At 59.5% G+C, this 26,023-nt stretch overlaps 1 protein-coding gene across 5 annotated transcripts in view; it reads left to right on the top strand.

Moving 5' to 3' along the window:
• Positions 1-24,504, top strand: part of NOS2 (nitric oxide synthase 2) — a 42,200-nt gene extending 17,696 nt beyond the window's left edge. For all 5 annotated transcript variants that reach the window (XM_017349094.3, XM_070061104.1, XM_070061102.1 and 2 more), the window contains 22 exons: positions 2,210-2,372; positions 3,312-3,403; positions 4,123-4,264; positions 4,374-4,513; positions 6,562-6,736; positions 6,817-6,918; positions 9,921-10,115; positions 11,219-11,301; positions 11,667-11,811; positions 12,860-12,964; positions 14,853-14,902; positions 15,235-15,409; positions 15,896-16,028; positions 16,685-16,763; positions 17,456-17,637; positions 18,617-18,780; positions 19,739-19,946; positions 21,143-21,230; positions 21,646-21,767; positions 22,184-22,332; positions 23,055-23,249; positions 23,989-24,504. In XM_017349094.3, coding sequence (XP_017204583.2) covers positions 2,210-2,372; positions 3,312-3,403; positions 4,123-4,264; positions 4,374-4,513; positions 6,562-6,736; positions 6,817-6,918; positions 9,921-10,115; positions 11,219-11,301; positions 11,667-11,811; positions 12,860-12,964; positions 14,853-14,902; positions 15,235-15,409; positions 15,896-16,028; positions 16,685-16,763; positions 17,456-17,637; positions 18,617-18,780; positions 19,739-19,946; positions 21,143-21,230; positions 21,646-21,767; positions 22,184-22,332; positions 23,055-23,249; positions 23,989-24,078 — 2,977 coding nt within the window. In that variant the 3' untranslated portion in view covers positions 24,079-24,504. The remainder of the gene's footprint in view (positions 1-2,209; positions 2,373-3,311; positions 3,404-4,122; positions 4,265-4,373; positions 4,514-6,561; positions 6,737-6,816; positions 6,919-9,920; positions 10,116-11,218; positions 11,302-11,666; positions 11,812-12,859; positions 12,965-14,852; positions 14,903-15,234; positions 15,410-15,895; positions 16,029-16,684; positions 16,764-17,455; positions 17,638-18,616; positions 18,781-19,738; positions 19,947-21,142; positions 21,231-21,645; positions 21,768-22,183; positions 22,333-23,054; positions 23,250-23,988) is intronic.
• Positions 24,505-26,023: the final 1,519 nt, after the last annotated feature.

Below are 26,023 nucleotides of genomic sequence, written 5' to 3'. Positions count from 1 at the left end.
GACACCTCACAGGAAGTGGATGAGCCACGGAAGGGGACCTGGGACCCGAGGGTGGATGTGGCTCCTGGTGACACCACCTGCTGTTCACTCTCTCCCTGGGAAGTGGGCAGGGACCTGGGGGTCTTGGAAGGAGGCCCGGCCCTCGCAGGACCTGGAGGGCTGCACAGGAGACGCCTGGGGAGGTTGCAGGGTACGGATGCCAGGGCCCAGGGCCTTGGACCCTGGGGAGGTGGGGGGCTGGGGGCGGGCAGGTGGACACCCATGTCCTGAGACTCTCCAGGCCGTTGCGCTATGCAGAGCCCCCCTCCCGCCCCCACTGTGCTTCTACATGAGGGGTCTGTGGACCACCAAGTTCCCCATCCTTGGGGTGCAGATTTTCCTTGAGGGGCCCCATCCTGTTTCTTAGGTGCTCAGCAGTGAGTGTGTGCAGAGCCGGGTGTGAGTCTCTTCCAGGAGACGCCCCCTCGGCTGCAGGAGGCTGACACTCCTAGTAGCCCCACTTCACAGGCAGGGCCAGGGAAGTCTGCGGAGATGGAACTTCCCGGAAGTCACGTGCTCCCGACAGCGGGCCCCAGAACCTTTGCGTTTGATCGCAGTGTCTGAGCACGGCGCTTTTTGCTGATGTGAGGAAGGCCCCCAGGGCGGGCTTCAGGGACGCAGGGAGGCCACAGGGCTGTGCTGGTGAGGATGAAGAGGGACGTCCTGGGTGTCACGGTCACAGCGCTGAGAAGCTCGCGGAGACCGGAGCTGAGTGATAAGCTCCTGTCGGTGCGAAACAAATGGAAATCCACAGACTCACCGGGTCTCCAAAGCATTCATGGGAATGCATATAAGGGAAAAACGCTGTAGAAAGATATCAAGGGATTTTTTTTTGCATGAAATAAGCTTGTCTTCTCATTCTATTTTCCACAAACTTCCTGGAGTCCCCTCGTCCACATGGGGACCTCCTGAGAGACGAATGGCAGCCGGCTCTGTGTTGTGCCACAGCGAGGCCACCGCCTGCCGAGCCGGTCGGGTCGCCTTCGTGGAGGAAGAAGTACGGTGTATGTAGTATACCTAGAGGCTGGGACTTGCTGACGCTGCGTGCCGATCTAGATGTCGAGAGCCACTGCTCCTCTGTTCAGGGCTAATGGACACCGTCAGCGGAGCTCGTAGTTTTGTCTGGGGAGGGAGGGCTTGCCGCCGGGAGAGGCACCAACCTCTGCCGCCCTCCTGCAGGCAGCCAGTGTCCTTGACGTTGAATGCGGCCGGGTGTTTTGTCTCTGCGCCCTTTTCTCTAATCAAGGGAGAGTTGCCGAGACACCCTTCGTCCCAGAAAGGCTGTTTTGTTCCGGGTGTCTGCTGTCGCTAATCAGGGGCTGATCCCTTCAACGGTTTTGCTTGTTGCCTTGGTGCTGATTGGAAATCTCAAGGTTGCTATGTGTGTGTGTGTGTTTCAAAACCAGAGTCCCTCCCTTTGGGATATTTCTAAAGTCTGGGAATGGAGGGAAAAGCAAATCTAGGAGTTTTGTGCAGCTCCTCCCTGGGCAGGCTCATGGAGGCCCCACAGGCCTGAGTCCTGACCACCCCAGGCCCTGTGTGGGCCTGAGCTGTCCCCTGAGCACATCCCTGCATGCCCTGGGCTCACAGAGCCCCTAGGCTGGAAGGTAGAAGGTGACACTGCAGGCAGCTAAGAGCCTGGGCCCAACGTCGGGGGGATCCCGGGACTGGGTCAAGGGCCAGTGTTGCTCTTCACCACGTCAGGAGCCTGGGCCTGCTGCCTAACCTTCGGAGTCCTGAGATCCTAAATTCTGAAATGGACCCAGAAATGCCTTCCTCACACACAGAGTTGCTCTGTCCAGAGCCGGTGACTGTCAGTGCACGGGGATGGGCGTGGCGAGGTGGGCAGGTACGCCCTTGACGCTGCTGTGGTGTGCAGAGACGTTTCTCCGCCTTGTTAGTAGAGAACTAACAACCTTGCTGAACTGAATGGTTACGGCAAAACGCCCGGGGACAGCAGTGTTCCGGCGGGCGCGAGGCCAGCAGCGAGGCCGGCAGGACCCTGCGTTAATGTGAAGACCCAGGCTTGTGTTCAGATGGGATCAGAACTCGGGGCAGTTGACCGCTGGCCCTCCTGGTGGCCTCGTTCAGCTCCTGCTTCTGGGCATTGAATTAATCCCCATGTTAGGCTATCTCTCTGCTGATCTTTCTAACGTCTTCCTGTCCCCAGGGCAAAAATAGAGGCACATCTGGCCAGGGTGGAAGCGGTCACAAAGGAGATAGAAACAACAGGAACCTACCAGCTCACGGGGGATGAGCTCATCTTCGCCACCAAGCAGGCCTGGCGCAACGCCCCTCGCTGCATCGGCAGGATCCAGTGGTCCAACCTGCAGGTGGGCGTCCTGCGTGCCCCACGCAGGGGGCTGGGTGGCCTGCTCCAAGCATTTATTTGAAAGGTAGAGTTGCAGAGAGAGAGAGAGAGGAGAGACTTTTCACTGGTTCATTCCCCAAATGGCCACAACAGCAAGGTTGGGCCAGGCCACAGTCAGAAGCCATGAGCTTCTTCCAGGTCCCCAATGTGGTTGCCAGGGTGCAGGCACTTGGACCATCTTCTGCTGCTTTCCCAAGCCATCAGCAGGAAGCTGGATCAGAAGTGGAGCATGTGGGACTTGAACTGGTGCCCATATGGGATGCCAGTGCTGCAGATAGAAACTTAACCTGCTGCACCACAGCACTTGGCTCCATAACTTTGTTTTTCTGGGGGCCCAGGTGCGGCAAGAGAGGTTGTTTAGGTCTAGGGTTTGGATTTGTGGCTCTGAGATAACGTTTTATTTATTTCGTAGCTCCAAGATAACATTTATTTCGATAACATTTTATTTATTTCGTGGCTCCGAGATAACATTTTATTTATTTCGTGGCTCCGAGATAACATTTTATTTATCCTAGCTGCCTGGGCCATCTTTTCATTGGGGGATTCTTAACTGTTGGATATTATGAAAAGCTCTTAGACCAGACATGAACTCTGGTGGATATTGTGAGCTCCTGTGGCAGAGGAACCAGGCTGGGTAGTGGGAATCCTGAGTCGGGGTGTTTTCTTGGGATTTTGATTTTTGCTGAGTTCTTCCAAGTGGAGTTGTTTGTGCTCCCCTGGGAGAGCAGGAGAAGGGGTGGACCCAGCGTGAGCTGGGAACAGTACCGAGAGGGGAAGCCCCGCTCCTCGTTATGTTGGGTGTTGAGGAGTTGGGTATACACGGCGCACTCAGTTCCAGTGGCCCCTGGCCCTTCGCGACGCCCCCACCCCGCAGTCCTTGACAGGCGTGGTCTGTACGCAGGTCTTTGATGCCCGGAGCTGCTCCACTGCACAGGAAATGTTTGAACACATCTGCAGGCATCTGCGTTACGCCACCAACAACGGCAACATCAGGTGGATGCCCGGGGCTCGCGCCGCCCGAGTCTCAGCCAAAGGATGCGCTTGTGTCTAGGGGAGGCTTCTCTGACTCCAGGCAAACCGTGGAGAAAGAAAAAGAGGGACTCAGGCTTGTTTGGGGACTGACAAGGGCGAGCCTGGTCCCACTAGCTGTACCCCCCCAGCAGCGCGTGCCTGGGTTTCCTGCTGCAGGCTGGGGGATCCTTCGCCTCTGTTCTGGGTTAGGGCACCTCACTTTGTTGGAGGGGAGAGTGAGTCAGCTTCCAGCAGGTGGTGCTGTGCGGCGTTTTGCTTAGAGATGACAGAGTCCCTGCTCCTGGGTGTGTCTCTACCACCATGCTCGACCCCTGGCCCTACCTTCCTCCCCAGCTAATGGGGTCAAGGGTTCAGCAAACATCCAGTGCCCCCCTGTGGAGGTGACCAAGCATTTAAGATGCTGCTCCAGCCCACTGCAAACCCACAATTCGCATGAGGCAAGGCCAGCTAACCTCACTGCAAGGGGAGAGACGTGGCACCCGGTGGGGAGGGCTGGGAGGGCTCCCTAGAGGGTGGCCCCTGTGCTGGCCTTAAAGGAAGGTAGGAGCTTGCGGGAGCAGGAGGGCGGGATGTCAGAGGCTGGCTCAGGCTGCTTGGGTGCAGGAGGCAGGTAGGGTCAGCGAGGTGGCTGGGAGTCCCCCCAGGACTGGGTGCTAAACAACTGTCTCTGTGCGGGGAAGGTCCGCCATCACCGTGTTCCCCCAGCGGAGTGACGGCAAGCACGACTTCCGAGTCTGGAACTCTCAGCTCATCCGGTACGCGGGCTACCACATGCCCGACGGCACCATCCAAGGGGACCCAGCCAACACCGAGTTCACGCAGGTACCCGGCCCAGCCTCATCCCTGGGACTCTGGGCTGGGAGCCCGGTGGTGGGTGCCAGCTGGAGCCCGGAGGTGACTCTCTGGGTCTGTCTCGCCCCCACTCCCCCAGCTGTGCATCGACCTGGGCTGGAAGCCCAATTTCGGCCGCTTCGACGTGCTGCCTCTGGTCCTGCAGGCCGACGGCCGGGACCCCGAGCTCTTTGAAATCCCCGCTGACATTGTGCTCGAGGTGCCCATGGAGCATCCCAAGTGAGTGGGCTGGGGGAGCTGGGGGTGTGAATCAGCGGGCCTGCGCCTCCGCCACAAGTGGCTGTCCAACCCCAGGCCCGCCCCCAGAGCCCAGGCAGCCGCAGGTGAGGCCGAGGGCCCGTGTTTGCTGCCCCCCCTCCGCCCCGTTCCACGGCAGCCCTGCAGTTGCCTCTCTGACTCCGATGCAGGAGGATGTGTTGGTGAGAGGGTGGGGGAGAAGGAGAAGATTGGGAAATGGTCACTTTGGGGGCAGAACCCTTTGAGATTCCTGAACTGAGCAGCCCGGGCCTCTTGCCTTCCTGCCATCCATCTTAGCTGCCCCTCTGCCTGCTGGGGGCAAACGTAGGACTAGAGTGAGTTTGCCTTTTTCAAGAATTTCATTTCATTTTTTATATATTTTCATTTTTATATATGGAAGAGAGATACAGAGAGACAGACTCAAGGCGGTCTTGCATCTGCTGGTTTATTCTCCAAGGGCTCACGAAAGCTGGGGCTGGGCCAGGCTGAAGCCAGGAGCCGGGAACTGCATCTGGGTCTCCCACGTGGGTGGCAGGGACCCAAGTGCTTGAGCCATCACCTGCTGCCTCTCAGGGTGTGCATTAGCAGGAAGCTGGACTGGAGGCGGGGCCAGGACTTGAGCCAGGCTCTCTGATATGGGAGGTGGGGCCCCAAGTGTTGTCTTCACTGCTGCGCCAAATGCCCACTCCCATAGTGACTTCAAGAGCTCAGCTGGCTCAACCCCCCCTCCAGGCAGGACACGGGATTGCAGAAGGACCTCCTTACTTGAGACTTGCCATCCAGCAGGCATTGGGCTGGCTCTTGTCCCTTGAACATTCTGAACTCAGTCCCACCTTGAGCCTTTGCACTGGCTATCTGCACTGCCGCACCTGCCCAGTCCTCAGAATTTTGCAAAGGTCATTTCTTCTTGTAACAAGGCACCTGCTGTAAGGCCACCCTCTCTGAGACGGCCATCAGGGCACCTGCTAAGGCCACCCTCTCTGAGAAGGCCATCAGGGCACCTGCTAAGGCCACCCTCTCTGAGAAGGCCATCTTGAAAGGAAGCACCTTCGCTCTCAGTCTGACACATCATCTTGTTTCTGTCTCCCTATTTGTTTCCCTTTGCAGAGTCTAGACACTAGACTGTAAGGCCTTAGAGGCTGGAAGTCTTGCCTTTCTTGAATCCTCAACACCTAGTAGGATGTGTGGCACGTAGTAGGTGTTCAGTTATGTGAAACAGATTAATGATATTATTATGTTCATAATAATTCTGTGAGTTTGCTAATGCCACCTCTGTTTTGATGATGGGGATTCTGAGGCTAAAAACTCAAGGTCACACCACTAGCTGTGCTGAGGCAGAACTGAACCCCAGGCTGCTGACCCCGAGTCCCTAACCACCATGTTATGTTAGAATCTCAGCATTCAGGCCAGTGCTGTGGTGGAGCGGGTGAAGCCGCCATCTGCAGCGCCGGCATCCCATATGGGCACCAGTTCAAGTCCTGGCTGCTCTGCTTCCCATCCAGCTCCTTACTAATGCACCTGGGAAAGCAGCAGAGGATGGCCCAAGTGCTTGGGCCCCTGCATCCATATGAGAGACCCAGATGAAGCTCCTAGGTCCTGGCTGAGCACCGGCCATTGTAGCCATTTGAGGGGTGAACCAGAGGATGAAAGATCCTCCCTCTCTCCCCTCTCCCTCTCTCCCTCTCTCCCTCTCTCCCTCTCTCCCCCTCTCCCTCTCTCCCCCTCTCCCCCTCTCCCCCTCTCCCCCTCTCCCCCTCTCCCCCTCTCCCCCTCTCCCCCTCTCCCCCTCTCCCCCTCTCCCCCTCTCCCTCTCTCCCTCTTCCTTTTCCTGAAAAGAAAACATCTCAGCCTTCAGCATGGGATATGTGAGGGAATGAATGACCACAGTGCACCTGTCCCAGGGAGAGGAACTTTGAGATCAGCTCTTAGCAAGGCGTTTTCTTGGTCGAGTCTTCTTCCGAAGCTTTCTGCAGGGGAGTGGGGGGCAAAGATGAAGGCTGCCGTTGCAGCCAGCTCTCCCTCCCCGCCAGGTACGAGTGGTTCCGGGAGCTGGAGCTGAAGTGGTACGCCCTGCCTGCCGTGGCCAACATGCTGCTTGAGGCCGGCGGCCTCGAGTTTCCCGCGTGCCCCTTCAACGGCTGGTACATGGGCACAGAGATCGGAGTCCGGGACTTCTGTGACGTCCAGCGCTACAATATCCTGGAGGTACTGAGGGCCGCCTCGCCGGGTTGGCTGCAGGTGTGCGTCCCAGGGATGGCCTCAGCCCCATCACTCTGTGTCTGCAGGAGGTGGGCAGGAGGATGGGACTGGAGACGCACAGGCTGGCGTCGCTGTGGAAAGATCAGGCCGTCACAGAGATCAACATCGCCGTGCTCCACAGCTTCCAGGTGCGTCTGCTCGCCGAGGGCCTCGGCTTTCCCATGAGGGCAGTGTTCACACACGCATGTGTGAAGCAGCAGGGGGCAGCAAGGGTTCATGGGAAATGCACGCCATGAAGACATCATGCGTGGATCCCCCAGTTTTTTGCACCCAAACAGACTTAGCTTTGCATTCCCTTTTTCACAAAGCCCCCTTGTATTGTGCACCCAGTATACACCGGGCATGGTGCTGGGAGGTGAGAGCAGTGAGCCTTCTGCTCCTGGTCACCCTAGCCGGGCAGCGCCAGGCAGCGCCTTACCCCTCGAGGCCTCCGGTGCTTCCCTCGGGCGCCGAGTCCTGTGCTCTCGCAGTTGCTCAGGGAATCACTTCCAGGTCACCGTCCGTGCTGGGTCCTTCCCATCCGCGTGCAGAGGGGCCGTCCTAGCTCCCATCTCAACAGTCAACGGAGGGACTGCATAGCTAACCACATCCCTGCCCCCAGAGGCCAGGCTTCTTCCAGCTCCTGTCTCTTTTCTGCTTCTCTTTACAGCCAAACTGTCAAAAGATCTCGCGGCACTTCCTCATCCCCAGGCCGCTCCAGGCCCCAGCTCTCGTTCTCCACTGCTCCTCTGGTAGTGCTGGAATTCTTGTTTTTCAAAGTCATCGAGAGGATTCCTACCACAGGGCCTTTGCACTTACCCTATCCCTCTGCCTAGACCCTCCTTCCTGCAAACCATCGCCGGGCTGGCTCCACTCACATGAGCAGGGGTTGCTCCCCCTTCCCTGTGTGGAGTGAGCGGCCCTCCTCTCGGGCCCACACACAGCAGACGGGCTCCTGTGTGGGACGGAGCCCTCTGCTCCCACTCACATCAATGCTCCCTTCCCCCCCGGGAAGACAGCGGAACACAGGAAGGCGTGACTTTGGAAGCTGGGGCCCTCTCTACAGGGCTGGCAGCTGCCTGCTAACTCAACCACTGGGCAGAGTCGTTCAGTCGTTTGTACGTTTGTTCAGCCGGGCCCAGGAGCAAACGGGGCCGTGTCTGATCCATCACCCAGGAGGCGGATGGAGCCTGTGCTCCGTGGGGCAGGGCTTCTGGGCCTGAGCGCAGGCGGAACAGGAAGTGCAGGCCTGCCTCAGGAAGGGGAGGGCCGGCAGGATGCAGCTCCCTCCCAGGGCATCTGCCGCCCCGGGCAGCTGCGTCCCAGTGCCCAGAGGCTGCAGGACTTCCGCGTGGCTCTCCTCCAGGACAAGCTTCCAAGGGCTTGGCCTTATTTCCTCGCCTGCAGAGTGAGGCTAAGAATAGACCCCCGCTCGCTAGGCCGTTGCTGCGAGTAAATGCGGGTGCATGCGCAATGGCAGGCGTGCCGCTGGCCCGGGTGCCCACTGTGTGCGGCGGCCGTGGTGTGCTGGTGATGTGGTGTGGGTACCATCGTTACCGTGGTGATGCTCCTGAGCTTAGATGCTCCTGATGCTGTGTGAGCGCTTGTCACATTTTAAAAGGTGTGGCTGCACCTCCGGGGCCTCCTGGTGCTGTCCCAGAGTGCCCCTTGCCTGGCCAACTTGTCCCCGGCTCTCAGGACTCGCTGCCCGGCGCTCCCCAGGGCCTCTGCCCAGCGGGGCTCTCCTCTGTTACTCCCAGCAGCCTTTGCACGCTGCCGTCAGCCCCGTGACAAAGGCTGACCTCCTGCTTCCCCTGGTTGGGCTGAGGCAGAGAAGGGGCAGTGTCCCCCCCTGACATGCCAGCGCCTTAGGCAGTGACTGACAGATGGGAGTAATGGCTGCCGGCGTTTGCTGAGCACGGGCTGTACTTTGCTTGTGCCGTCTCGCTGGATCCTTTCTACAACCTCATGTCATAGGAACTGTTTTTTTTTTTTTAATTTATTTTATTTATTTGAAAGGTAGAGACAGAGAGAGGGGTTCACTCCCCAGATGGCCGCAATGGCCGGAGCTGCGCCGATCCAAAGCCAGGAGCCAGGAGCTTCTTCCGGGTCTCCCACGCGGGTGCAGGGGTCCAAGTCCTTGGGTCATCTTCCACTGCTTTCCCAGGCCATAGCAGAGAGCGGCATTAGGAAGAGGAGCAGCCAGGACTAGAACTGGCGCCCATATGGGATGCCGGTGTTTCAGGCCAAGGCTTTAACCCGCTGTCCACAGCGCTGGCCCCCCATAGGAACTGTTGTGAGCCCCATATTACAGATGAGGAGACTGAGGTTCGGGGATATTACGGACTGACTAGCTCAAGGTCATGTTGGGACTAGCTCAAGCCAGCATTGGGGCTATGATGGTAAACAGGTGTCTCTCCACTGAAAGGGTTGCCCCAGACACGGAAGGGCATGGCTGCCCTAGCTGGATCCTTCTAGGTGGCTCAGACCCCAGCTCCTGGTTTTAGATGTGGGAGATTTCCATGTCCAATGGTTTTCCCACTGCTCAGACCTCCCCACAGAGGTGTCTGCCTAATCCTGGGCCAGGAAGCCTCAGCCCCAGGACGTAGCTCCTGGAACTTTCCACAAATGGCTGGGGTGGTATTTTTTTTTAAATATTTACTTATTTGAAAAGCTGAGAGAGAGAGAGAGAAGTGCACTGGTTCACTCCCAGATCTGATCCAGGCTGAAGCCAGGATCTAGGAGCTCCATCCGGGTCTCCCATGTGGGTGACGGGCTGAAGCACTTGGGCCATCCTCTTCTGCTTTCCTAGGTGCAACGGCTCAGAAGTGGAATGGCTGGGAGCAGAACCAGTGCTCCAAACGGGATGCTGGCATTGGAGGAGGCAGCGTAACCCGCTGCACAGTGCCAGCCCCGTGGGGTGGTATTTTCATTACCTGCAAGAAGGCACTGTGATCTGAGTTAGCTACATCCAGAAACGTGCGGCTGGGGAAGCTGCGTGCTGCCTGTTGCCGTGGTCGTTCTTGGGCCCTGCCTGTAGGCGTTTATTCTCAGCAGGCTGCGGGTGGCCAGGCCTTCCCAGCCCCACCGGGGAGGCATCCCTGCCGCCCCACCCCCACCTCACCCTCCACCGTGCTGCCCTCTGGTTCAGAAGCGGAACGTGACCATCATGGACCACCACTCGGCGGCCGAGTCCTTCATGAAGCACATGCAGAACGAGTACCGCTCGCGCGGCGGCTGCCCGGCCGACTGGATCTGGCTGGTCCCCCCGATGTCCGGGAGCATCACCCCCGTGTTCCACCAGGAGATGCTCAACTACATCCTGTCCCCTTTCTACTACTACCAGGTAGGGGGCGCTCAGGGCGCAGGTCGGGCGGTGGGCGTGGGTGTGCACCTGTTCCTCTGACAAGCTTTGGCTTCCACGGGAGAGTGTGGCTGTCACCCAGCGTAAAGACCGGGTCCGATTCTGCGGATTCTGCCTCTTTCTGGCCACACTTGACCTTTCTCAGCCTTGGTTTCCTCATCTCTAATAGTGAGGGGGATGAACCTGTGGGTCACGGGGGACCGTGCGAGCGATGGCCCAGCCCAGATGGCAGAGCCGGCAGCCGGAGCTGGGGCGGCAGAAGGGGGTTCCTCGTGTGTCGCGGAGGATGTGGGTTGGGTTGGGGGTGAGGGGGGGTGACTGCGTGTGCTGGTTGGCCCGGGGCCGGCTGTGCCTGCTGAGGGAGCTCCTGCTGTTCTGTTTAAAGGCAGTTAGGTGTGGACCTTACAGGGTGCACTGCGTGCCTGTGCTAAAGCATGGGAAGCAGAAGAGGGCACAGTTGCTTCCCTGCAGGACCCTAGTGAGCACTAGAATCAGCTGCCGGAGCCGGCAGGAACCAGTCTGAGACGCCACACCCCGGTCGGAGCACCTGCGGTCATTCCCCAGCTCCGGCTGCTGGCGCTGCCTGCCTGCTGCCTTCTTCCCTTTCTTTCACCTTATTTATTTGAAAGGGAGGGGCTGGTGTTGTGGTGTAGCAGGTAAGCCACTGCCTGCGATGCTGACTCTATCAGTTTGAGTCCCAGCTGCTCCACTTCCAGTCCAGCTTTCTGCTCATGCAGAAGATGGCCCAAGCGCTCAGTCCCCTGCCACCCACGTGGACGACCATGATGGAGCTCTGGGCTCCCGGCGTCAGCCTGGCTCAGCCCTGGCCATTGAGGCCTTTTGGGGAGTGAACCAGCAGATGGAAGCTCTCTCTGTCCCTCTGTCTCTTTGCTTTTCAAATACATTAAAAAAAAAAGAAGTGTAAGAGAACCAGCTGCACCCTGTGACGCACAGGCTGTGAGCTGGGCGACAGCACGTGACTGGGAGGGGGGCACACAGCCCCAGCTCATTCACGTGGGGAGAGTCCTCCACCTCCCACATTTCAGGACCCCACCCCACCCTCACCTGGCCCTTCTGTGCTGCAGGTAGAGGCGTGGAAAACCCACGCGTGGCAGGACATGAAGAAGAAGCCCCAGAGGAGAAGGCTGCAGTTCCGAGTCCTGGGGAGGTACGTCGCTCTCTCACCTTCGTCTCTTCCTTCCACTCAGCCCCCGCCTCCAGGCCTCAAGGACAGGGGACCTGGCAGGAGTCTGGCTCCCAGAGTTCCCAGCATCCCCTGCTGCCCTTGCCCCAACCTTCCCCCTCCTCTCTGTCCCCAAGGGGGCTGGGGAGGAGAGAGTGCCAGTGAGGGCGCAGAGCTGGTGAGAACGTTGGGTCCCCTTGTCGGGAGCCTGCCACGCTGTTAGCTAGCGGTGCCCCTCCCATGCTCCCGCCCCCCCCCCGCCCATCCTTGTGGTAGGCTCCTCACACCACGCCCCCTGCCCATCCTTGTGGCGGGCTCCTCACACCGTGCCTGTCCCTCTGTCCCCACAGAACTGCCCTCTTTGCCTCTGTGCTGATGCGCAAGACCTTGGCGGTCCGTGTCAGGGCCACCATCCTCTTTGCCACGGAGACGGGAAAGTCGGAAGCGCTGGCCCGGGACCTGGGCGACTTGTTTGGCTGCGCCTTCAACCCCACGGTACCTGGCTGGGCGGGGCTGCTGCGGTTTCCTCTGCTGGTGTGCACAGACGGCCGGGGCATGTGGCCGTCCAGGTTTCTCTGCTCCTGGAAGTCCCAGAGCCGGGCTGTGCCGGTGTGCAGCGTAAATCTGCGAGGAGGATAGGTCTGTGTGCAGGGGCTCTCAGACTTAGCCAGGAGTTCCTGGGGACACGGTTGGAGAAACGCTTTCTAATGACGCCGTGCCTCAGTGCCCCCGAGCTGCTCCTGATGAGTTTTACTGGCATCCACAGAACCCCTTCTGTGCAGGGTGCGGGGCTGAGTGAGGAGGGGAGTGATCGTGACGCAGACAAATTAAACCTCCAAGGAGACTAAGCCGTGCCCCTGCCTCCAGCAATGGAGGAGGAAATCCAAGGCCACCTGCTGGGCCAGCACTGGGCTCTGAGGTTGCACCAGCAGGCTGCTCGCTGCACGCCCCCAGCAGCCCTGCAGAGCAGGCGGAGGGCCACGTGGCTGTTAGTGCAGAGGACGGAGCTGGGGTCAGGCAGCCCAGGTGGCTTTCCCAGGGTCACATGGCTTCTGGGAGACAGAGGTGACCCTGCTGTCCTGCGGACATGGCACGGCCAGTGCGGTGCCTGGAGAAACATGGCCCTGGGCAAGGAGTACATGTGACGCCTCTTGGCTCCGGGGATCCGGGGCTGGAAGGGACAGATACATGTCTGTCAGGCGGGCCTGGGAGAAAAGGAGCTGATGGCACGTGGCACCTGCTGTGGCCTCCAGGCGGGGTTGTGTTTGTGGGACAGGCATCCACCAGGGAGGATTTGGGCTGCAGTGGGAAGGCTGAGAGTGGCTCTGACTTGGAATATGCAGTTTGGAGACAGAGCCTCCAGGGTACTCATGGTCAGGGCAGTTCATTTGCTTCCTCTGTGGCCCCCAGTGCTGGGCCCTGGGGGAGACAGGTGATGAGGGGCTCCTAGCCTAAGGGGTGAGGGGAGCACAAGACGTCTGGGGAGGGTGTGGAGGGCCCTGCCCCAGAGCCGAGGGCTGAGGTCCACCTCGGTGCTGTGCAGGTCCTTTGCATGGATGAATACCAGCTGAGCAACCTGGAGCGGGAGCAGCTGCTGCTGGTGGTGACCAGCACGTTTGGCAATGGAGACTCCCCCGGCAATGGAGAGGTGGGTGGCCCAAGGTAGCCCCTGCAGGACCCAGGAAAGGGTTTGGCGGAACTCGGCTTGGGAGGGAGCACTCCAGTCGTTGGCCTGCCTGCTTCGCAAGCACCCGTATGGCACCTTTTCTATGACATGTTTTGTATTTAAAGAGTGGCATTTAAAGGAAACTGGTATCAAAATCACACAAGTGAAAATCGACAAAAAGTCAATTCAATGAAATGTAAGTGAGCTATATATATATATATATATTTTTTTTTTTTTTTTTGAAAGAGCGACAGAAAGAGGGGAAGAGAGAGAGATCTTCCTTCCGCTGGTTCACTCCCCAAATGCCTGCCCACAGTCGGGGTTGGACCAGGCCGAAGCCAGGAGCCTGGAACACAATCCAGGTGTCATATGTGGGTGGCAGGGACCCAAGTACTTGGACCACCACCTGCTGTCCCCCAGGGTACTCATTAGTAGGAAGCAGAGGAGCCAGGACGCGGACCAGGCGTTCCACTGTGGATGTGGACCTCTCCAGCCATCACTTAACTGCTGTGCCAAGTGCCCACCACCCCTATTTTTTTAAAGAGCCACCCCCCCCAAAGAGTAATTGGGAGGGCCAGCACTGTGGTGTAGCAGGTAAAGCCGCTGCCTGCAGTGCCAGCATCCTATGTGGGTGCCGGTTTGAGTCCCGGCTGCTCTACTTCCAATCCTGCTCTCTGCTGTGGCCTGGGAAAGCAGTAGAAGATGGCCCAATCCGACGTGGTGGCGCACTAGGTTAATCTTCCGCCTGCAGCGCCGGCATCCCATATGGCACTGGGTTCTAGTTCCGGTTGCTCCTCTTCCAGTCCAGCTCTCTGCTGTGGTCCGGGAAGGCAGTGGAGGATGGCCCAGGTCCTTGGGCCCTGTACCCGCATGGGAGACCAGGAGGAAGCACCTGGCTCCTGGCTTCAAATCGGTGTAGCTCCGGCTGTGGCAGCCATTTGGGGGGTGAACCAACGGGAAGAAGACCTTTCTCTCTGTCTCTCTCTAAATGTCTAACTCTACCTGTCAAATAAAAAAAAAAAAAATCTTAAAAAAAAAAAGAAAATGGCCCAAGTACTTGGGCCTCTGCACCCATGTGGGAGACCTAGAAGAAGCTCCTAGCTCCTGGCTTTGGATTGGCGCAGCTCTGGCTGTTGTGATCATCTGGAGAGAGAACCAGTGGATGGAAGACCTCTTTCTCTCTGCCTCTACCTCTTTCTAGCTCTGTCTTTAAAATAAATAAATAAAATCTTAAAAAAAAAAAAAAACCTAATGGGGAAAGTGTTAGGTGTTGAGGCTTTGTTAGCACCATTTGAGATTGTCTCCCTACTGCTCAGGAGGACAAAGGGTAACTGAACAGAGAAAAAGTAAAATAAATTATAGGGCTGGCACTGCAGGTTAAGATGCCGGCTGCAACACAGGTATCCCAAATGGGCACCAGTTCAAGTCCCAGCTGCCCCACTTCCAATCCAGCTCCCTGCTAATGCACCTGGGAAAGCATCGGAAGATGGCCCAAGTACACCCATGTGAGAGACCAGATGAGACTCCTGATCCCTGGTTTCTGCCTGGCCCAGCCTCAGATGTTATGGCCATTTAGGGAGTGAACCAGTGGATAGAAGATCTCTCTCTCTCTCTCTCTGCCTTTCAAATCTTTAAAAAATAAATAACAAATAAGGAAGATGTTTTCCCACTGCGATGTTATGTTATTTGGGGGAGAGACAAATTGAACTTGTCGCCTGGCAACCAGAGCCCCAGCCGGGCGGCCCCACTCTGCAGCTGGTGTCCACGGTGGGCCAGCAGCCTTCTGCCGGATGTGGCTGCCTTGTAGGTGGGCCACTGGAGGGCAGATATGAATCCTGGACTGAGGGCTGTTTGTTCTCTGTCTTTCTAGAAACTGAAGAGGTCCCTCTTCATGCTGAAGGAGCTCACCAACAAGTTCAGGTACAGCCGCTCCTCACCCCAGAGCCTGGGGCAGGGGATGGAGCTGGGTGTGCAGAGGGGCTTATCTGGGAGAGTCCCAGCACAGAGACAGCCTGGGGCTCAGGTGTGTCCTCAGGTGTGTTGAGGGTCACACCTGGAGCCTAGCTCCTCCCACAGGTATGCTGGCCAAGCACTGGTCAGGGGACTTGGTGAGGCCAGGGTGGAGGGGCTGGGGCCAGAGAGGGCCAGCAGGGGAGAGCGTGTGGCTGGCCTGCCCCTGGGCTGTTGCTGTTGGGTGCTGGGTGCTGCTTGCCTGGGGCGTGAGGCTCCATGTGTGTGACCTCCTGGGACAGGTACGCGGTCTTCGGCCTCGGCTCCAGCATGTACCCTCAGTTCTGCGCCTTTGCCCGTGACATTGACCAGAAGCTGTGCCACCTGGGGGCCTCCCAGCTCGCCCCGCTCGGCGAAGGGGATGAGCTCAGTGGGCAGGAGGACGCCTTCCGCAGCTGGGCCGTGCAGACCTTCAAGGTCAGTCCCCCTTGGCACAGACCTGATGGGCTGCACCTGCCAGGTGTGTGGGTACTTCCCCGGGGTGGGGTTGGGGGCCGCACAGCCAGGGGCCTGGCCGCGGCCTCTGCACTCTCAGCTGTTGCTTGACTCATCGCCTTGCACTCAGCAGGGGTACCTGGGGGGTTTGGGGTGGGGCAGACATGGTCCCAAAGCCCAGCCTCCAAGTGATCCCACATCAGGAACACCAATAAGCAATCAAACCACCTTTGCGGTATGCATGGGATAACCCGGTGATATCAGTGTTAGCATTCGTAATGAGAGCTGGAGCCACGGGGTGCCAAGCCTGGGCCTGGCTGTGTCTTCGCGATGGCCCGTCACATGGGCATGCAGGGGAATTGGACAAGCACCTGGCTCGGTGTCCTGCCCTGATTACAACGGGTCCCCTGTTGTCACCATCGATGGTGACGATGATGGCTTACGACACCTGTCTGCCCTGTCTTCCAGGCAGCCTGTGAGACGTTTGGCATCCGAGGCAAAGAACGCATTCAGATCCCCAAACTCTACACGTCCAGTGTGACCTGGGAGCCGCACCACTACAGGCTCGTGCAGGACTCCCAGCCTTTGGACCTGAACAGAGGTACCCACCTGAGTGCCCTTCCTGCCTGGGCGGGGTCCCGGAGCTTCCCTCTGGACAGAGACCGCTGGCCGGGGGCTGCCAGGCGCCTCTCACGGCACTCATGAGCCTGCTGGGGGGGGGGGGGCTCATTCAGGAGGAAGCTGGGGAGGGTGGCAGAAAGAGGAGGGAATAGGCCTGTGTGTGCCAGGCACTATTCTGGGCTCCTTGACCACATGGGAACCTGACCTTGAACTTGTGAGAGAGGCACAGAGAGGTTGAAGTTCAGGCAGGTGAAGAAGTGGCTAACGAGTGGCCAGGTCCCGAAGGCAGCGAGTGTCGAGGTTTTTCAGAGGCAGCTCCAGGGGGCGAACTCGCCTCCGTGTGCCCTGGCTGCTGCGCTGGGCCCTTGGGCGCAGAAGTGCTGCAGGCTCAGGAGGTCCCTGACTCCAGCTGTCTTCTCCTGTGGCTTGTAAGGCACGGAGGTGTCCTGGGACTCCCCTGTTGTGGTTTCTAAATCGAATTCCCGTACCCGACTGCAGCACAGCCACCCTCGCTCAAAGCAGGGAAACAGCAAGGAGAAAGCTCCTATCGACACCCCGAGAATAGGGCCCGAGTCTGAGGCATGCGGAGGCCCCCTCCAAGCTCCCCCTGCCATGTCCTTGTCCCTGCCCTCACAGCCCTCAGCAGCCTGCACGCCAAGAATGTGATGACCATGAAGCTCAAATCTCTGCGGAATCTACAGAGTCCAAGATCCAGGTAAGAGAAGGGAGGGCTCCTCAGATGGTCCTCCCTTGGCTTTATTTTAATGAATGAAAGACCGGAGCAAGTCAGTCTTTGAAGGCTGGGGAGGGAACTCTCCGCCGACCTTGGCACTGGCGCCGGGGGGAGGACCAGCTCTCATCGGCTGGCCCTGGTGGCCACCTGTGCCCTGACATTGGGTCCCACTAACCACGGCCAGTTGTGCAGCCTGGGAGGCTACTCCTGCCTCCCTGTGCTCTTCCACTAAAAGGAGGGGATGGCTTTTTCCTAAAGAACCTCTGTGAAAAGCGTGGGCAGGGCAGGCCATCTCCCAGCCAGGACAAGTGAGGGTTGTGGCTTATCTGTAGGTTGTATGTACCTGTTGTGGCTTCACTAGGTCTTTGTTCTGTAAGAACAGGGTTTGTGCTTGGGGCAAGGAAGCTTTCTCGAGAAGTGCCTGCACATCTCAGGCCGGATGCCTTCTTCAGGTAGAGCCTGGGGGCTGAGCCATCAGAGCTGGCCCCAGGCTCTCTTGGGCACCCACACCTGAGCGCGTGCCCTGTCCTGAGCACAGGCCGGTGACCCAGGTTCACGAGCTGGGGCAGGAAAATGGAAGGAGGGCGCATTTCCTGGGGAAGCCACCCCGCCCATCAGGGAGCACTGCAGGAAATCCTGGTGACGTCACCAGAGACCTCCCTTCCCTTCCGCAGCCGAGCCACCGTCCTGGTGCAGCTGTCCTGCGAGGGCAGCCCTGGCCTGAGCTACCTGCCCGGAGAGCACCTCGGGGTTTGCCCCAGCAACCAGCCGGCCCTGGTCCAAGGCATCTTGGAACGAGTAGTGGACTGTCCTGACCCCCACCAAACCGTGCATCTGCAGATCCTGGCTGAGAGCGGTGAGCCTGTGCACGGCACACGGGGCTGAGGGGGCCCGGCCTCAGCACCAGCCCCTAGCCCCCAGCCCGCCACCCCTTCCCTCTTGTCTGCCGACAATAGTCCTATCCCTGGCCTTAGTTTCCTTGGCGGTAACGACATTTACAAAGGTTGTATCCCCAGAAACAGTGAGCAGAACAGGAGTCAGGAAGCACAGTCTGGCAGTGCCCCCACTGTCCAGGAGAGGGCGACAGAGCCTGAAATATGGGCACAAGGGGACAGAGACATCTTCGTGACCATAGGGAGAGCACACAGTGCATCAGGCCTCTCCCTGGCCCCAAGAAATGACATCATAATCTCTTTACCTCACGTGTATCGGGTAGCCGTGTACCGGGCACTCTGCCAGCTCCTGTCCACACGTGCTCAGCACCAGCCAGATAGGTTTCGTTATTATACACATTTCATGGGGAAGGAACCAAGGCCCACGATGTTCAGCCACCCAGCTGTTGAGTGAGGAGCCAGAGTCTGGACCCAGTTATGTAGGCTCCAAGGTCCGACCCCCAGCATACGGCCTCCTGGGAGGACTTGCCACCCACCTCGCTTTGGGTTGATCGTCTGCTCCCCCGAACGCCCACGGGACTATGGTCATGGGCTGTGCTCCAAGTCAGCAGCTGGCCCTGGAGTGCACACGTCTGTGGTGGGGTTAGTCGTTGTGAGTCTGTGGTGCACCTGTGGGTGTCTTGCTGAACTTCAAGTCCAGGCCAGGGAGGGCCATGGTTGGTTCCCTGGGATCATGTCGGTGGGCTGCCTGTTAGGGGACCCTGGCAGCCCTGTCTGGGCACCACCTTCTTTCTCCTTTTGCTGCTCTTGGAGCCAGAACTTCAGGGTCTCCTCTCTCCTGCAGATGGAGGGTGGAAAGCGTCTTCCCCAGAGCCCTTGTCTCCTTCTGAGAAGCCCAAGTTGGGTGTTTTCTTCAACCTGACACCTTCCTGTCCTATGCAGGCAGCTACTGGGTCAGAGACAAGAGGCTGCCCCCCTGCTCACTCAGCCAAGCCCTCACCTACTTCCTGGACATCACCACGCCCCCAACCCAGCTGCTGCTCCAGAAACTTTCCCGACTGGCCACGGAAGAGGCCGAGAGACAGCGGCTGGTGACCTTGTGCCAGGTGAGTCAGGGCCAATGGGGGCGGAGAGGGTGGCAGCAGGGCAAGTCCCAGAGTAGGGGCACCCAGAGCCCAGAGCCGGTCTTTAAGCTCCCAGTGGGACCCAGCCCAGGTCACAGGCTGGTAGGAAGCAGGCATCACCTGCTGCCCCCTCTCTCGGACACGGAGGTGTTGAGCTGAGATCAGCTGGGTGTCTGCAGGATGTAGCCAGGGTGCACGTGCTTGGAAATTAGCTTAAAAGGAAACCGCTGTGGCCCGTCTGTGTTAGGGTTCCCAAAAACCTGACTCACAGTTGGCATGTAAGAACTGTTGGAGGATGGACAGAGTGGATGAAGGGGTAAATGGATGTAGTGACCCATGGGTAGCTGAATCAATAAATTAATGAGAGTGCATTAACTCTCATTTTCTGGGCCCAAGTCTTTGCAAAATGCACTGGATACCATCATCATTGCTGTTATCATGATCATTGCCAATTGTCCCAATTCCAGCCACCTCCACTGCCATTATTCTGTGGCTTTGCTGTACTAACTTGGCCCACGTTTTCTCATTTAATTCCTACAATATCCCCACAGGGTGTGCACTTTCTTCATTTCGTAAGGGCTAAGTAGTTGGGACAGGATTCCACAGCCAGTAAGGGCATCCAGCCAAGATTTCAAAGCCTGATCGGTTCCAAAGCCATGCCTCAGATTAGAGTGTAACAAAAATTTGACCCCTGCCCGTGAGTCACTGATGGTGGAATTCCAAGCACATACTTAGAGAAAATGCTGCCCACTGTACCCAGTGCCTCTAGAGCAGGAACTTAACTCTCCAGCTGGGGGATGTCAGCACCCTGGACAGCGCCGGGTGCACCTGGTGCGTGTTCAGTGAGCAAACGAATGAATACACACTGGGTCCCGCCAGCCTCCCCCGATCCCGAGTGGGGAAGGCACCCCGAGTGCCTCACACTGCCCCTGGTTTCCAGCCCTCAGAGTACAACAAGTGGAAGCTCACCAACAGCCCCACGTTCCTGGAGGTGCTGGAGGAGTTCCCGTCGCTGCGGCTGTCTGCTGCCTTCCTGCTGTCCCAGCTGCCCAACCTGAAGCCCCGATACTACTCGATCAGCTCCTCCCAGGACCACACGCCCACGGAGGTCCACCTCACCGTGGCCGTGGTCACGTACCGCCCCCGAGGTGAGGCTGGGGCAGGCGCCCTGGAGAATTCTGGTTGACCGCTAACGGTACCGGGAGGGGCAGGGAAGAGGTTGCCGTGAGCCAGATGTTCAGCTGACCCCTTCGTGTGCGAGGCGCAGGGAGGCGAAGCCGCTTGTTCAAAGGGGAGAGCTGAGAGCCAGGCCCCCACAGGTGAACTGTCAAGTCCAATTTGTTGGCCATGGGATGGGCCTGGTGCTGCTGGGACAACGTAGTGAGAACAGATGTACAAAGCAGCCCTCGCCCCACAGGAGCCCAGTGAGTCTCAGTCTCGCCGACTGCCCGGCGCACACGCGGGTGTTTCGGCCTTGGTTGTCGGCTCACTTGGTCGTTCTGTCGGTGGTGTACCTCTGCGTGCCTGGCACCGTGGGGGAAACACGGCACACATAGGCCATCCAGAGGGGCCAGCAAGAGGCGGGCACAGCTGTGATTAGGTGATTGTCTTTGTGCTGAGAAGGAGCGTGCGGGTAGCAGATGGCGGCTGAGGCCCCCTCCCCTGTCCGCCGTGGCTGGTCACTGCCTGGGTCTGCCAAACTGGGAGCTGGCCCTTCCCCGGTCCTCTCTGCTCTGCAAAGCAGCATCACGCAGTTTGTCAAGTCATGCACTCTACCCTGCCTGAGCGCGCCCACCCAGCCCTGGCTCCGCCCCCAGACCCCGAGAGGGGAGGCCCCTCCCAGGGGACACCAGAGGACTTCCCAGGGTGGATAGTTTCCTGTGGTCAAGTCTGGGCTGTGGGGAAGGGGCTGGCATTCAGAGAGGGCCAGGGTCAAACCGAGGAGGGGCCGCTGGGGGGCAGAACGAGACACTGGAGCAGGCAGCATGCTCAGGTCTCTGTCAGCCGGCCTCCGCGCCAGCAAGGCCAGCCCTGCAGAGGCACTTGGCAGTGGCCTTCCGGGGCTGCTGTCAGTGGAGCTGAATGGGCCTGGGAGGGTCCCTGGAGGAAGGAGCACTTGAGTAGGGGTAGGAGAACCTGCGACCTGAGTGACCTTGACCGAGAGACCTGAGATTTGGTTTCTGCTTTGGCAAAAGGAGCTTTCCTCCTTCCCCGGCTCTGGGCACGTGGAGGGTGGGTCTCTGAGCCAGGGACCCCAACGTTTAGCCTGAGAGGACCTGAGTGAGCGGGCCGAGGGGTGTCCTGGTGTGGGGGGATGGAGGTCACGTCTGTGCTGTCACTGCAGGTGGCCAGGGACCCCTGCACCATGGAGTCTGCAGCACGTGGCTCAGCAGCCTGAAGCCCCAAGACCCAGTGCCCTGCTTCGTGCGGAGGTAACCACCCCTTCTGCTGTCCCTGGGGAGGCTGGGGCTTGGGCATTCTGGGGTAAAGGCCAGGGATCTGGGGCTTGTACCCCTCGGGGCTCCTGGGCCCATAAAGAAGGCGTTAGGGTCCCACTGGGTCTCCCCACGCTTTGCCCTGGCTGGCTGCGGGATGTGGCTGGGCTCTAGCAGGAATAGCAGTGGTGGGGGGTGGGGGGTGGGAGTGGGGAGGGCAGCATGCAGCGAGCTCAGCCTGCTCACAAGGTTCTAGGGGAGACGAGCAGCCCGCAGGCCTTGGGAAGTCAGCGCTGAGCTCCACGTCCTCTCCAGCCTCGCCCCACACCCAGCTCCCCAGCCCCTGGCCTGCACATGCACCCAGCCAGCAGTGTCTGAGGCAGGGGTCTCTCTCTCTCTCCTTCCCCTGCAGTGCCAGCGGCTTCCAGCTCCCCGAGGACCCCTCCCATCCCTGCATCCTCATTGGGCCCGGCACGGGCATCGCCCCCTTCCGCAGTTTCTGGCAGCAGCGACTCCATGACTCCGAGTACAAAGGTACGACTTCCGGCTTCCTGGGTGGGAGCGGACACTGCCTGGGAGAAGAACCGGGGGCGGGAGGAGTCATGCCACCACCCACAGATGTTGCCTGGCCCCTCTCCAGAGTGAGGCCCATCCCCCCAACCAGCGTGCCACAGCCTGAGGGGGCTCTGGGGGCTAGGACTGCTGGCTTCCTGCCTCTGATGTTGCAGCCATGGGGGGTAGGGGGGCAGTGGGAAAAGTCCCCACTTTAGACCACTGATGGGCTTAGTGGAATCTGCACTTTCAGTTGTGTGGCGTGAATGAGGGCCTCAGTTTTCTGTCCTGTGAAATGGGGAGAGTACCAGATAGGATCCTGGCGAGAATGGAATGAGAATTCAAGTTGGGTGCCTCTGGTGGCCACCTTGGTAACTGCAGCCTGCTGGATCCCACAGGGCTCCGGGGCGGCCGCATGATCCTGGTGTTCGGGTGCCGCCACCCAGACGAGGACCACCTGTACTGGGAGGAGTTGCTGGAGATGATGCAGAAGGGGGTGCTGAGCGGGGTGCACACGGCCTACTCGCGCCTGCCCGGCCAGCCCAAGGTAAGTGCTTGTTCCAGGCACCGATGCGGGCTGTGCCCTGATTCCCTGCCAGGCTCACCCCTCTCTGGTCCACTGTCTTCTCAGCTCCAGCTAGAGGCCAGTGGACAGCCTCCAGGGGTCCTCCCCAGGTGGTCCAGGACCCAGTCGGGTCACAGGGCAGGTGAATCCAGAGCCCAGCCCTGGGCCGCACACTGCTGGGGACAGGTGGCTCAGGCCAGCTGCCCGCGGGAGCCTGGTAGGGTTGGAGGGGCAGCTACTGCCCTATGAGCCTGGGGGGCTGGGACTGACTTTGTTTCAGGCCCATGAACCTGACCCCAGGCTTCCCTCAGACCCGACCCTGGGGCCACTGTGCATCTTGAGGGTCCCCAATTGTTCCCCAGAGCCTGGGGATCCTGGGAACCCAAAGCCCTGCCTTGAATGACAGCTGGGCCACGGCACGCTCTGCCCCGAGGGGCTCCCTTTTCCGGGGAGTAGGCAGATGGGCCTTGGGAAGCCGGCTCGCTGGAGGCCTCTTGGGATGTGATGAACTCGGGGGCAGTCACCCCACTTGGCGGTAAGTGCCTCGAGGCCAGGCCTGTGGCCCGCATTCACCTCTCCAGTGGTGGCCGGGCCGTTGGTGCACATGCCCTGAGCGGCTCCCTCTGCGAGCTCCCCCTGCATGCCCTCTCCCCATGCCTGGCTGTGGCAGCAGGGGGCCGGGCCCTGTGTCTCCTCTGGTTCAGGTGTACGTTCAAGACCTGCTGCGGCAGAAGCTGGCCGACGAGGTGCTGCGTGTCCTCCTGGAGGAGCCAGGCCACATCTACGTGTGTGGGGGCGTGTGCATGGCCCGGGACGTGGCCCTCGTCCTCAAGCAGCTGGTGGCTGCCAAGCTGAGCCTGAGCGAGGAGCAGGTGGAGGACTATTTCTTCCTTCTCAAGGTATGGTGGCTGGTGCGCGGGCGGGGCTGCAGGCCAAGGATGCACGCTGTGGGAGCCAGGGCCTGGGTAGAGCCAGGGAGGCAGGCCTAGAAATGCCTCTGGCCATGAAAGAAGCCTGGAGGGCTTTAAAAGACTGGGCTGTGTGTCCTGGTCTGGTTGCCAGCCAGCTGTGAGAAGTCCATAGGCGAGCTCTGTACCTCCTTTTGGTGAATGGGAACCACACGTGCAAAGGCCCTGGGGTAGGAGCCACTCTGGCCTATCTGATGGACAGCCAAGAGATCAAAGACATTTTCCAAAATGCGTTCATTTGGTCGATAGATATTTGACATAAAAAGGTGCCAAGGCCCAGTAGCTAGGGACATGCTCAGTTAAACAAGGCAAACACACTGCTTTCCTGCGAGACCTCCACCAGCCTGTCACGTGCCGCTGTGCGTCGTGACACTTCCCAAGCCCTGGCATCTCGTAGCTCCCACCTCTGGAAGCATCTTACAGGACGAGCAGCAGGCGGGCCCCGGGCTGCCATCCCCCCGGGCGGCGTGGGAAGGTGTGGAGTTGGGCCACCCCATCAGGTGCAGCCTGGACGCCAAATCCAAGTGCAGACCTTCACCTGGTGGCAGGGAGGGCGCATGGCTTGTGACCACGTGGGGGAGAGGGAGCCGGGCTCGGGCCAGCAGGGACGTGGTGAAGGCAAGGTGGCTGGGCCAGTGGCACCGACACATTGTCGGCTGTTTCTCTGTAGAGCCGGAAGCGCTACCACGAAGATATCTTTGGCGCAGCATTTCCCTACGAGGTGCAGAGGTCGGAGCAGCCCGGCGACACCGGGCTCTGACAGCCCACGGAGAAGCTAAAGGCACGGAATCTGAGGATGGAGCTGACTTCTGACTATCCAGGTCGCGGGGCCTGGGCAGGAGGAGGAACGTGATTATCCCAAAGCCTCGAACATCTCCTTTCTGCACTGCCAGGGTGCAGCCTGCACTGGGTGGAGCCTCTTCTCTCCCTGGAACCCACCTTCACAGGGGTCAGAGGAGCGGGGACCTCTCTGGTCCCTACACCAGGCCTGGCAAGTCATTGCTCCGCTCTGAGTGACCACCAGGGGACGCTGTCCTGCAACTGTATATGACCGCCCTGTGTATAGTTATTTATGCCTCTGTATTTAAAAAAAATACTCCAATGTGTTCCCAAGGGCCTCTTGGGCCTTCCCTATATGTTTATTTGATAGAAATATTTATATGAAATATATTTTATTCCAACCACACCTCGTGTGTGTGTTTTGTAGGGAAAGCTGCCCTAAGTTAGGTAGTGTTAGGAGGCTGCTGCTGGTGCCACAGCTTGGACAAAGGCTGTCCACCCAGGGTGCCCCAGCCAGTTGGTGGCTTGTCTGAAGCGAGCGTGGGGACGGGGGCAGGAGGTGGAGTTCTGTGCTGGGGGCAGAGTGGAGCCGTGCCTCCCACTGGGTGTGTCTTGTTGGGGGGTGTGATGAGGGGTGGGGTTCTGTTCAGGACCCCAGGTCTTTGGGGGAGGCCTTGGCTGCAGCCCCCGGGGCCACCTGCTCCATCAGAGTTTATGCAGCCACAGTGACTCCGCCCCTGGGAAGACAGGGGAGCTCTGCCTGCCGGCAGGCAACTAAACAATAAAGGACTAGCATGTGTCATCCTCACCCACCTGAGACCTGCAGGGCCTTCTCTGGGTGTGGAGCCAGCCAGGGAGGCTGAGCCATGGAAGGACTGGGCTGGGAGCAAGGGGTGATCGGGCGGAAACCTGCTCCCAGCCCTGGTGTGGCCTCAGCTTCACTGGCCCCCTCACCTGCTGCTCCCCGTTCCCCAGTCCCCACCTGGGAGAGGGAGACAGGGTGGGAGAGGGAGACAGGGTGGGAGATGAGGGCCTGCCTACCTCTGATGCCCCCTGCCCTGAACAGCAGCGATGCACGAACCATGTGGTCGAGAGCCAGCTCACGAACCTGGTCTTGTTAAAATGCAGAGGTGGCAGGAGGGCTGGGCGGGCCTGAGATCCCGCGTCTCTGCTGCTGCTGGAGGTCCCTGGGGGGCTGGGGTGGAGCAGGATGCACTGGCTCCCTGACATCGGCCCCGCGGCTGGCAGATCCCATACACGCAGCCGCTGTCCCTGTGCGCACCCTCACCCCTGCAGTGGAGGCAGCCCCTGTGTAGTAGCACAACCAGATCTCACTCCCAGCTGGCCTCTCCCCACCCCTCCTGCCCCCTCCTCACTCTCAGAGCACCCCCCACCCCCACACCCCTGCCGCAGGCCAGCCCTGTGATCACAGCTCCAGCTCCACCCAGCGTCTCTGCTGCTCCTGACACGTTACGGGCTGGGTAAATGATAAAGGGGTTTGTTTGGGTGCGCCCCTCATGAGGTCCAAGGTCAGGTGACCACAGCTGGTGGTGGCCTTGGTGGTGAGTGCAGGGCGTCATGCGCTGAGGGGTGGGGAGCACACATGTGTCCTCCAGGCCCCAACCCTCTCCTAACAAAGCCACCGGATTCCAGCCTGGGGGCTCTGCCCATGACATCATCACATCCTACCCACGGCCCAAGCCTCAGCCTCGGGGAGGCAGGGCGGGCTTTTGGCCTGGTGGTTGGGACGTCCACATCCCGTGTCAGAGCACCTGGGTTCAAGTCCTGGCCCCACTCCCAATCCCGGCTTCCGGGTGATGCCCACCCTGGAAGGAAGCAGGCAATGGCTCAAGTCCTTGGGCTCCTGCCGCCCACAGGTGCCTGCATTGAGTTCCCAGCTCCTGGCTTTGGACTGGCCCAGCCCT

Source organism: Oryctolagus cuniculus, chromosome 17 (assembly GCF_964237555.1).
Source record: "Oryctolagus cuniculus chromosome 17, mOryCun1.1, whole genome shotgun sequence".
Taxonomy (NCBI): Eukaryota; Metazoa; Chordata; class Mammalia; order Lagomorpha; family Leporidae; genus Oryctolagus; species Oryctolagus cuniculus.
Note: the sequence above shows the minus strand (reverse complement) of the source record. Positions and strands in the feature narration are given on the sequence as shown.